Source organism: Manacus candei, unplaced genomic scaffold (genome assembly GCF_025592945.1).
Source record: "Manacus candei isolate 608988 ecotype Guabito, Panama unplaced genomic scaffold, ASM2559294v1 h1tg000067l, whole genome shotgun sequence".
In the NCBI taxonomy this organism is placed as follows: Eukaryota; Metazoa; Chordata; class Aves; order Passeriformes; family Pipridae; genus Manacus; species Manacus candei.
In genome coordinates this window covers 9,755,950-9,768,082 of record NW_026138115.1, presented here as the reverse complement: position 1 = coordinate 9,768,082, position 12,133 = coordinate 9,755,950, and the positions used below count along the sequence as shown (strand labels likewise).

The 12,133-nt window shown below is 43.5% G+C and overlaps 1 protein-coding gene across 1 annotated transcript; it reads right to left on the bottom strand.

The window, feature by feature from the left end:
* Positions 1 to 4,888: 4,888 nt before the first annotated feature.
* ZDHHC22 (zinc finger DHHC-type palmitoyltransferase 22) lies at positions 4,889 to 12,089 on the bottom strand. The gene is made up of 2 exons (XM_051806405.1): positions 11,162 to 12,089; positions 4,889 to 7,071 (listed from the first exon to the last, which is right to left on the bottom strand). Exons 1-2 carry the CDS (start codon positions 11,718 to 11,720, stop codon positions 6,806 to 6,808), a joined length of 825 nt encoding a protein of 274 aa, XP_051662365.1. The 5' UTR covers positions 11,721 to 12,089; the 3' UTR covers positions 4,889 to 6,805.
* Between the last annotated feature and the right edge of the window lie 44 nt (positions 12,090 to 12,133).

Here is a 12,133-nt window from a genome sequence, read left to right as displayed (position 1 = left end):
TAGGTAAAAAATAGAAACTTCTCTGGATTATTTTTTCCCCACTATTATTAATTACTTTTCCAGCAACAGCAGGCAGTTCTCTATTCACTGCAGTTTACCCTGTTCATTCTGTAGCTCCCTAGATGTGAAGATTTCAGCTTCTCCAACCTAAGTTTATTCTAAAGGCTGAGAGTGGAAGAAGTGCTATTTGGAAGTATTTCCTGAAATGCTAACATATCATTTCTTTTTCTTAAATTGAACTGTTTCTAACTGATGCTTGTGTGTCCAACAAGAATTATTTCTCCCACCCTGCAAAATACATGCATGGTTGCCACATTTTCCTTACATCCACTTTAGCTGTAATTTCTCAAGGTAAACAAACGTAACAATATTTCAAATCTTACAACTTCTTAATAATTTGTGGCTTTTCTGTGAATTCCATCTGGTTGACTAATGAAGACAATGCCAAATATAATATTCCATGTCTTTACTGCATTAAAGAATGATAGAAAAGGTTTATTGTGATTTTTTTGCTTCGCGTTCCTCTTCATATGCAACATGAAATCCTGACATCTTGTTCTGCAGGTTCATATTGAGTTTGTTTGGTATAATTTTCAGGCTGGGTTGACATGCTCCTTCACATATTTCACACATTTCTTCTCTTTTCCCATCAACATAATATGTATCCTTATGAGCCCCTGCTGAAATTCATCCCTTCCCAGTAGATGCCAATAGGTGATTGGATGATGCTGAGCAAGTTTTGGCCAAATTAGTTCATGAGTAGTCCATACACAAAGCCAAAAAGAGATTGCAAACAGGAGAAATGTGGTGTTGACCTCCAACCTGACTACAGAATTCTTTCTCTTCTGTACCTGGATCTGATAGGAAGCTTCTGTGTTACAGGAAAAATCCTTACCTTAGCTTAGTGAAAGCTAAGGGGCTTTTAGTGGCCTTTTGACAGCCTGGATAGTAACATTTCCTTCTGAGCTGATGGCATCTCTTGCAACAGGATATTGACTCTGTCCAGGCTGACTGTGCCTGCCAGCTCCATTGATTATGTAGTCAAACTTCTGACATCCCTGTCTATCCTGAAGCAGTGGAATGATCTAAGATGGTGGTGGGCTGAATCCATACACCTGAAAAACACTCCAGTTCTGGGAGCCAGAAACTGGGTCTTGAAGTTTGATATGAAGTTTCACCTTTCCTCCTTGCATGAAATTATTTTTTAAGATTTACTTCCAGAGCTTTAAAAGAGATTTTAGGTCTCTATGAACTGCATCTCTGATAGACCTACAAAGATTGCTTGTGTTGTACTGGTCAACAAGTTCCTCCCAGCAATCATAAACCACTAGGAGTTCTTGCTGATCTGTTTCTTGGATTTTTTGTCACTGACCATAAAGATCATCTCTGGTCTTAAGCAGTTCTGGATGAGAACATAATTCCTTGATAATAACCTCTGTGACATGGCTGCATTCAGAAGCTGCTTTTTAGCTCCTAGGGTACTCTCGTGTGTGTCCACTGTGTTAACTCTCTTGCACAGTGAACATATAAGATTATTAAGGGTATTGCAATGACAAACCAATCTATTGTTTTTTCAGTAGTCTGATGAAACATAAGTTCAGGTCTTATCTCTTCTTGTCCAATACAAGCAGTAAAATCACTGACCTGACAGCTAATGAAAATTTTCCAGTCAGGCATGATAATAACATGAATCTGTGAATGAATGGTGATAAAGACAGACTGAGCAAAACAGCTGAAATATAGACCAGGGGCTGTGCATTCCTCTAAGCTGGTATATATACAGTAAAATCAGTAGCAGACAAATGAAACTTTCACATAGAACTTGCTATTGCCATCCACTGCCTTGCCTCTTTTGAAGTAAACTGATTAACATGGTCCCTTTATTTTTAATTGATAGCAATTCTGGAACTACTATTAAGGTGACTGACAACATGTTAAATGAGGCACTGTACAAATAGTGTATGACACTTGGTACTTGGGAACTTGCATTTTTTTATTTGTAAACACCTGGGGATACTAGAGGAATCTGCTCCAAAAGCTTTAAGAGACATGGGACTGGCCTGCCAGACCTCTGACATCACTTGCCAGTCAGATTCAGTAGGACAACCAATGCTGAAAGCTCTTTGGTGTAATGAAGACAAGACTGCTGCCAGGATGGCTCCATAAAAGGACTGAAGAACTGCTTGGTCCATATTTGCTGACTTTTGGTGTAATCTTCAAGGATTCTTCATTCCCCTGGCTTTCTGGAAAAGAGCTGGAAAAGCAGAGACCCCACATGTGGACACATTGTTATTAGAGACCATCTTACTGTTGTCTGACATCATGTTTCCGTAGATTTGAATATCTAGCAGGGTACAGAGACTCCACATATGATTTAAATTTTCTTCTCTGTTTATTTATTTATCTGAACAAGTAGGTCATTGCTTCACTCCAACCATGATAGTTCTGGTTAGTCTTTAAATAACTCAAAGAGAATTATGTAGACTCTGCAGTTGCTACTCATGATTTCTATCCATGCATCTCCTGCTTATAACATAATTTGCTGTTCAAGAGAGAAAAACCCTTTTGGCTCTGCTGGGGTTTTGAGTTTTTTTGAGCAGGAGGTGATTACCAATGAGTTTTCTTAACTTTGTGTTCATTCAGTCAACAATCAGTGAAGATAACTTGAATTCTGTTGTCATGCCTCATATTGCCTGATGGCTCTCATAATCCCTATACACTTCTGCTCTCACTGAGGCCACTTTCTCTGGTTGCTCTTGACCTCAGCTTTTCTTTCTTTCTCTCAGTCCAGGACTGCTTGTCCTCCTCCAGCTATCTCCTTACAGTTAATGAGTCTCCTCATTCATTTAGTCCGTCTCCTTGCAAGTATTTTTAGACTGTGATCATCTCCCTTGAGCTGGCTATTTCTTAAGATAAATGCTATTTCATGTCATCTCTTCTCTTATGTTCCCTCTGCCTTATTACTTGAGACTCTTATGTTTTAACTCTGTATCCTCTGAGAATATCTAGTGAAGACTTTTTGCATGCAGGCCTTCAGGGCTGCCCAATAATGTAGTATGAAGAGGAAAATCACCTACTACTTACTTTATATGAGATTCTTACTATATGTAAGAACAGACTTCTGGTTTATTTCACAATTGCATCCCCTGATTTGCTCTACACTGTCATTGCAAAGGCTTCTGAGACCTCTGAGGTGACACCATATTTTCAGGTAGTCACATTTGAAATAGACAAGCCACTTAAGCAAAAGTCTGTGGTCTTTGTGCAAGATCTTTAGCAACAGGGAGCTTTTACTTCAGTCATTAGCATTATCAGAGAAGAAATGGTGGTCATCTGATTTTCCAAAGCCAGAGAAGCTTTAAGTGCTTTATTTTTATAACCTTTGTAAGTATTTCGGCATTGTTACAAGAAATCATGTTCCAAAATATATTTGCTATTACAGGTGCTATGTACTGAAATGCACATAGTAAGTATATGACTCTGTAAGCACAGAGGATGAGAAGCTTTTATTATTTATCCTTAGAAAACCTGAAAGCCATTGAACAGATTTAGATTTTGTGACATTGCCATTGAGCTCAGCCTCCATTTACTAAATCATAGCAAAGAGAAAAGGTTCTGTTCATAGTTGTTGAGCCCTGGTACATTTTCTTGCCAAGGATTTCTACAAGTACAGAAAGGTATGGCAAGGAAGGCATGGCAGGGCAGCTGGCTAATTAAAGAGCTACTCTCAACAGTTCCTGCAGAACCACTATGCTACCCAAAACAGGGCAGTCCACACACTTGGGAATGAGCAGGGAAATAAGTCAATATATAAGGCCAGTCTAATGTTCTATTTTTATAGATCTTTCCATCCCAGAGGATCATAACTGTAAAGGTTGTATCCATCTGAAAGTCCCACCATTACTACTGGAATCCAGCAGTTTACTGCAAAGGAACCATTTAGCTGCATAAAATGGTGATGCAGCAATTCACGTCTGGGAACACAGGTGCCTGACAGGAAGAATAGTTATGTGTGACTGGGCTGTGCTGACTCAAACTGGGATCTGTGCTTCTGCAAGGACTGAAATTTTGTGGTGAGGGCAGACAGCTGTGACCCTGACACAGGAGCCAGGCAGGATCCAACCCTGATGGGAACAGGCAACAAGCTTCTCAGGCAACTAATCCTGTTGTACTGTACGGATTCTGTCCATGCAGAGTGGCCCACTGAAACTCTCATTTTGTTTGCTTTTCTCAGTATGTGGCTCCAAAGAGTTTTACAGCCCAAGGCACTGTGGTAGCAGGCACCAAGTGCCATGAACTGCCCAAGACTGCAGAGGCCATCAAACACCAAAAGCAGAGGGCAAAGATTTCACACCATAATTTCTGCTGGTGGGAGGTAGCTGCTGCCTGAAATGTTGACAGCCTGTTTTCTTTAAGTATATAAAGGAGAAGAAGCTGGATCACTGAGTCTGTGGAATAAGAATAATCTTGGGAATCCTTCCAAGGTTAGGTGTGTGGCACAAGACTCTGGCTCTAGTCCCAGCATCAAGGTGACTGTCTGCTCACCTTGATGCCATTTGCCAGTAAGGAATAATTTATGTCGAGATGCTGTTTGTGGGCGATGATAATAGCTTAATTTTCCCATACCTTTCAGTTGAGGTTGATAGTGTAATTTATAGATAGAAATTAGAATGGGTCTGCAAATTGGTTATTAGATGCATTGTTAGATTGGTCATTACATTAAAGTAGGGAAGATGAAAGAACTTGTCAAAAATCACACAATGAATTATTGGCAAAGCCAATAAACAAATCCTAAGTTCTTCCTTCAACATGTCTGTGTGTATGCTGTAACAAATGTACAGAGACAGCTAATGACAACTAACTGTCAAAAAGCACAATAGAGCTCATGTAAAAAATCAGAACACTTTTTATTGTTCACTGTTAGTGAAAATACAGCGTGTTACACATGGAAACAGTGGTGTGTTCATGCGAACACACACAACATGGAAGGACATAGATCCTACATGTTTTAATTATCCAGCTAAGGGTTTTTCCAGTATATTTTCAAGGTTACTTTGCTCATCACAATAGACTTTGTTTCTTATTGACTCAAACATGTATTTGAGTGTGAATGGTAAAAGACGCTTACAAAGCCTGTAGTGCCACTGGCTTGTGAGAAACTCGAGGATGAAAGTAAGGTGCATTCCCCTACCTGGGATGCACCAAGAGTATTTCTGAGGAAGAAATAACATTTCTCACAGCTTGTCAGCATACTCCTCACCCTATTAGAGAGAAGCGATGCGTTCCTATCCAGCCCACATAGGGTGATGCAGTTTGCCAAAACAGAGGCTGCTTGTTGGAGCTGCTGGGGAATCCAGCGCTATGATCCTGGTAGAGGTGTCGTGGTATCCTTTCTTAAGGCACCTATTAGCATAGGGTCTCATGGACTGTTGCTGCAGCTAAAAAACAACTGACACATTAAGTGGATTAATCCCTGTAGTAATTCTATTAACCTCCTTAATGGAGTTATAACATGGATGAATTTACCCCTTTGCAGCAATGCGAGAGGGAATTGCCCTGGACAGCCTGTAACTACAGTGTGGCAGGGATGTCTGAGATAACCATTTTTCTGTTTGTTTTAGTGCAAAATGAAGTGTCCTGATAGGCTGGAAACCCTTCCTGTCTTCTGGGATTTTGAACTCTTCACAGCACTAATGGTGCAGGTGTCCCCTGTGAGAGGGTGATGCATCAGGGCTCTTACATAGCAGCAAGGCTCTTGGCAGCCTCCCAACTGCTCACTGTGTGTCCACACTTCCCTCTGTCTCTCACAGGCATGCATCACCTGCCTCATCACACAGCTTCTCAAACACATTTTCATTCACCTTGTGCTTTCCTCTCCTTGTGCCTCCATCTGATCAGGATTTATCTGCTTGCTGCTCCCTGTCAGAAGGGCAGCTTTGCCTGGACTCTGTCACTGGACAAAGGACTACTAAAAATAAGTAGCAGAGCTACAGTCCTGACATATCATTGCATAGAGAGCAGATCAAGAACAGAAATGAGAAATTCTCAATTTCTCTTTGTCTTCCTCCTGATTTTCTAGGCTGTGGAGAGAAGGTTTACCTGTCACATTTACCATGTGCATAGCCTGCAATCAAGGGCAGCTTGATTGCACTGTAGTTCTGGCATTAAGCGCTTCTCAGTGTTGTGAATCATAGAATCATATCCAGAGTTGGAAGGGACCCACAAGGATCACTGAAGTCCAACTCGTGGCTCTGCACAGGACAACCCCAAGAATCCTACCATGTGCCTGAGATCATTGTCCAAACACTTCTTGAACAATGCTCATTGAAGAATGCTCTCACATGAAGTTACCTCAAGTGTGTAACCCTGCCTCATGTTGGCACCCTGCAAAACCCTACCAAGGAACAGACACCATTTTTTACAGTATATCACAACAGTCCAGCCTCTCTGAAAGCTCCTGCTGTGGTTTGTTAGGACTATGTAGGGTGACTAATGGGGCTGGTGACTGGAGGAGTCAGGCAGGGAGCCACAAGAAGGTCTGACTAATTTTTCTGCTACTTCAAAGACTGTTGCCACATACACAGGTGCAGTGATGTGACTACTAAGCTGCAGTATCTCATCTACATGTTTTGTGATCTCCATGTTAATATGCTAAATTTATTCTGTTTGATAGCCCATCCTTTCCTCCCACAGCAGCTGCAATCCCGAGACATGGAGTAGCCCAGCTTTTTAGTGATCCAGGAGACAGTGGGAGAGAACAGAGGAGGCGTTGTGTGCACGGGCTGCACACCCGCACGTGGGTATTTTATTTCTCTTTCTGCCTACGGTAGTCACTTTCCACATTCAGCACAGGGATGAGAAGTCCTAGCAGCCACCTCTTGCCAAAGACCTCTTGCAGGTTCTCCCTCCAGGGCCGGGCTCTTACCACCATCCCTTTCCGCACCTGGTATCGAGTCTGCCCACGCAGGATCAGCAGCATCTGGTGGCAGCAGAAGCCAGCGCAGGCCAGTCCGATCCCAAGCCAGAGGTAGAGCATGAGGATGACAAACATCTCAGAGCTAAGGAGAGCTCCTGCAGACCAAGAGTCAGGGGGAGGGAGGACAACAGAAGAAAGAGCTTAGACACACCTCACACGCAGTGTAACACTCAGCTCCAAGAACCAACAAGCCTCTGGCCACAAGAGGCGACGTAGGAGCAAGACAGGCTGCTTGTTCTAAATATGTTAATTTATTTTCTTCATAGTATCTGATGCAATGGACCTCCCTGGGGAAATACTAAAATGATAATGGTCTCTCCACACCTCTCATTTTACTGTTAATGTGAGGATCTAGATTATAGGGCCAAAGTCAGTCAGAAATTAAGCATGTCTGTAAGAGTCCAGCACTATTTTGAAGAATGATTAATTTATTTAAGGATTTATCTACTCATCACAATGAATCTAAGACTTCTAGGTTTTTGAAATGGGAAGTGGATCCTACAGCATGTAGGTGCTTCAGAAACTTTACTGTGTTTATTAATACGAGGTAAAAAGATCTGAAATTTCTCTCTCCATTTTTCTCTCTCTTTCTCCACTATATGCGTGTGTATGCATACATATATATATGTGTGTGTGTGTGAAGAAAGAAAAAAAATCAATAACGACTTTCCTACCTTTGGCAAAGGCAGTTTTCACATGAATGCAAGAAAGAAACAGAAATCTTTCCAAAATATAATCCAAATTCCTTTTATAAGGTGCTGCTAGAATAGTCAAAATACTTTGTATATCTGAAGCTCCTAATTCAACAGAGAGTTTTTTAGTATATATTTATGATTAATGTATTTAAATAAAAATATTCTGTGGGCCCTTTCCTCTACAATGATTTTAGAACTCCTTCTGGAAAATGTTAGTATAACAGCAGGTATCACTGAGTGACCTTTCAGTGTATAAGCCAATCTAAACCTATTAATATAATATTCTCTGTGTGCCCATATGATGTTTACACTCGTATTTTGTGTATATTGCTGTATTATTAAACACCCATATTTACACAAAGGGAGTTAAATGTGTTTCAATACCAGTATAAATAGCTGATATCCTCTCACCGGTTCCTGCAAGGTTTAGAAATAAAACATCTCTCACATGCTCCTGTCCCTCTGGAAGACTATGGGCCCTACAAGAGCAACTGTGGTGGAGCAGGTACATGGCTGTTTCAGTTTTTAAGTTCAATATAAGGGTCACTGATATGCATGTCTTCCTTCTCTTCTGCAGAAGGCTGGATTAGGTGATATCATCTGGTTTTGCAATCTGTGAATCCTGGCTTCTCCACCTGGCAGTGCTGTAAGTGAGAGATTGGGGCAGGCTCCTCTGAGGATGATTTGTAAGGACACTGACTACAGCCTCAAGCTTTCAGAGATTGTCCTCACTTGAAAAACACTCAGGAGTCATTCAGGTTTTTTTCCAAAATGCAGTGTCATCTTTCCCTTCTTATTAGACCCCATTCAGCTCAGTGGGCTCTGTATGCAACACAGCAATAGAAGAACAAGCCCCTTAGGATAATGACAAATCCTCATACCAATTCTGCCAGAATAACTTAATCTACCAGGTAGGAAGCCTAATATGGGATTCTCTGTCCCTCTTTTACTGGACCAGAATGTGACAGACATTTGTTCTTTCCTATAGCTGATACTCAGATGGGATATGGAGAAATACAGCTATTTTCTTTAGAACCTTTGCAAGGCTGCTGTAAGCTTTATTTATATAAGCTGATGAAATTCAACATCCAGAAAGTAATTACCCTTGTTTCCCCTTGAAAATATTAAGCATCTCTGAGCTATCCCTTTCAGATACATGATTTTTTTAACCTTTTCTTCAGGCTACCTACATAAAGCATTTTCTATAATTTCTCTAGTGGATCCAATCTGACCTATGTTTACAAAAGTGCTCTCCATTTGTTCCTCATCACCACAGTCTCTTTTAGTCTCGGATCCACTTTTGCTCTAAGTGACCTGGTATGATTTCAAGCTTATTGCCATACATTATCCATGACAGAAAAGCTGAATCATAGGCTGCAATTATAGACTTTGGGTCAGATTCTGAAATGCATGCCTGAGCACAGTCTGGGTAGAATGAGCCAGCTGAAAATTTTCCCAGCATGAAAACAGGGAACACTTGTTGGACGTAAGACCAGCAGATTCACCCTTTATCCTCCTTTACTCCTTCTGCAGTACAGTGGGCATGATGGAGAAGAAGAAAGGTAAAGCTTTTTCCCTGCTGCAGCAATTCTCTGGATCATATAACAACCCTTAAGTAATAGTTAAGTTAGATGAAAAATACTGTGTGGGCAGCCCTTCCAGGTAACTGTTCAAGACTGTGTATTTCTTACCTGAACTGGAGATTAAATGTGCTGGTAGAAGCCTAGTAGGTCCTTTCTCCCAAGCAATCAAGACACCACATGCCTGTATATTGCTGTGTGAGGCAGCAGTTCTCATCCCAGCAGAACTAGAGGTTGTCAGGGGTGCTCTGGCTCCCAACCCTGCACCCAGCCCCATCGTGTCCCACTAAACACTGCCCACTTGCTGTGTTTGGCACTGCAGTTGCTGACACCAGAGCTGGGTCACTTCAGTGGTTCTGCAAAGATGTGCTAGGACGCAGCTCAGTGGAGATGAGCCCTCAGAGAGAACTAATTCCTTGATAATCTCCCACATCCCTGCTCCCCCTCCCAGGCTGCTGTGCTGACCAGAGCTTAGGCACAGGGGAAAATCACTCCCAGTGTTTCTAATGCTAGTGAAGCTCATGCTATATTATTTACAAAAATTCTTCTAGATGGAAAAATGACTCCATAAAAATGTCATGGCAGGATGTCATGTTTATTGTCTCTCAGTGATTACCATGACAAATCTGCTAATTTGCCAAGTAGAGAGATATTTGTTTGTTTTCAGATGGCAAACCTCCAAACCCAGCCTGGAATCTGAAAAGTAAGCTGGAGCCTCTCTGGCTCCTGTATCCTTAGTAGTGGAGACTCCACACTCAGATTGTAATCAACACTTCTGGTGACAGTGCACAAGCCAAAATAGGCTCCCTTCTTACTGAGCTCAGCTGAATCTGCAAAGCTAAAATATATGGGATACGTATTTTAACCTAGTGAAAGCTGATCTAAGTGTACAAGGCATAAACTGCATGGGGGGAAATGTCAATTTTCTGTAGTTGCTTTCAGGGCAAAGTAACAGTCTAAACTGTCTGTATAGTCTCTTCTCTAGCTCTCGGGTTTGGACAGAGAAAGGGTTGAGGCTGGACAGTCTGAGGGTGTGTTGCAAGGTGAAGAGGCAAGGCCAGAAGGGCAGAGGATGAGTTATGGGAGCAACATCAGGAGAGGGAAAGAGAAGGGTTGTGGAGATTTATGGAAAGGCCAGGAGAGAGGGGAAAGGGGAAGAAGCAGAAAGAAAAGTAAAGGATGGCAGCAAGGAGAAGGTTTTTGCTTTTGATGTGGAGCTCTTGCAAAGAGTGAGCACAGAGAATTTCCTCTGGTTCTCTGTGGACTTGTGTCTCAGACTGGGGTCACAAAAGAGGTGGCTAATCATGTCACATTAACTCTTCTCTCGGTTTCTGTTGCCTGAATCCCAATTCCCAGTGCTGAAAGGATGAAAAGATCTCAGTAAGTTTGCACTGCCAGGAGGCGGGAGGTGGGTGACAGTGGAGGGGCTGAGTGGACCTGGACAAAGAGAATGAGGGCATATCTGCTGGAATACGGGGAACCTGCAGATTTGTACGATACAAAAACCTACAGAACCCCCCCATCTTTGCCTGTAAGACCAGAAAAAGATTCCCCACACCTGCAGAACAATGAGTGAAATCCATTTCCTCTGTCTAATTGCAATATATGTCCTGCACAACAGATAGCCCTAGTCTGTCACCAACAGGTTGGTTACGGAGCATTTTCCAGAGCCTAATGCATTAGGAATAGGGCTGTGGCTGTAACCAGGAGTAGGTCCCAACTTCTATTTCATGTGAAGCAAAGTCCTTTGCAAAGGCTGTCTCTAGCCTCCAAAGAAGGCCAACTGCCCCTCTTGCCCATTTCCCTACCACCTCTCCACAACACGGCTATCCAAGGAAGATCAGGTCCCCCCCATCTCAGGAGCCCTAGAGGAGGAACCCACTCCTTATGTCTGAGCAAGGAGTCCTTACCTGAGAAGAACTGGCTGATAGAGTGAGGCAGAAGAGTGAAGAAGGCCAGTGGGTCCACAAAGGACATGGAGAGTGTAGCAGAAATGTAAGCCATGCCTGCCACCAGGGAGTCGAGGCAAGCCAAGGAGGTGTAGAGACAGAACATGATGAAGTTTCGCATGTTCCTGCTCCCGATGCAGTTCCCTGTGAAGAAACAGTGGTGGTCATGCCTCTGGGTGACTCTGGCACACAGTCTACAGAAGTGAGTGCTGGGCAAGGCTGAGCCAGGGGACCTGCTTCCATCCAGCCAGTCCGCCACTTCGCCTCCTTTGCCCAAGTTTAAGTCCTTGCCCAAGTCCTCGGGGGAGCTCTGGATCACAAGGACGTAGTTGCCCAGGGCATTAGCTGAGAGGAAGAGGAAGAGGGCCCCATGCAGCAGAGCAGGAGAGAAAAGTGGGGTGGTGGAAGGGTCTCTGAACATGCTGGGGATGAAGAGAAAGATCTGGAGGACGAAGGTCACTAGGGAGATGCACAAGAAGTAGGCTGGAGCCACAACATTGAGCAACCTGAGAACTAGCATTGCGGATTACGTTCCTGCGGGGGAAAGCAAGAAGAGAAGGAACATCAGCGCTCCGGCTACACACTTCATCCTTCCATTTCCTGCCAGGTCCCGGCCCCGCTGCCTCTGGGAAATGCCCTCCGGGGACTGCTCTCCCTCGCCGCCGCTTCACGGCCCCGGCCGGGCCGGGGCAAAGGGACAGCCCGTGGGCAGCGACTGCTTCCCGGCGCCCGGAGGAGACACCTCGGCGCCTGCCTCCGGGGAACTTGCAGCAGCGATGCCCCGGAGGGGCTGCGGCGGCTGGAAGGGGAGAGGCGGCTCCCGCGGTGTGCAGGCGACGTGGTCACCGCTCTGTTCGCCTAGCAGAGTCCCTCTGCCAGGCAGGATCAGTTTTGGTATTGCATGAAAGGAAAAAAGGTGGTGCTGAAGGAGGG

Coding starts and splice junctions, on each gene's coding strand:
- ZDHHC22 (XM_051806405.1), bottom strand. CDS start 11,720: ATGCTAGTTCTCAGGTTGCTCAATGTTGTGGCTCCAGCCTACTTCTTG. Junction 7,072..11,161: donor TATCAGCCAGTTCTTCTCAG/GTAAGGACTCCT, acceptor CTTGGTCTGCAG/GAGCTCTCCTTAGCTCTGAG.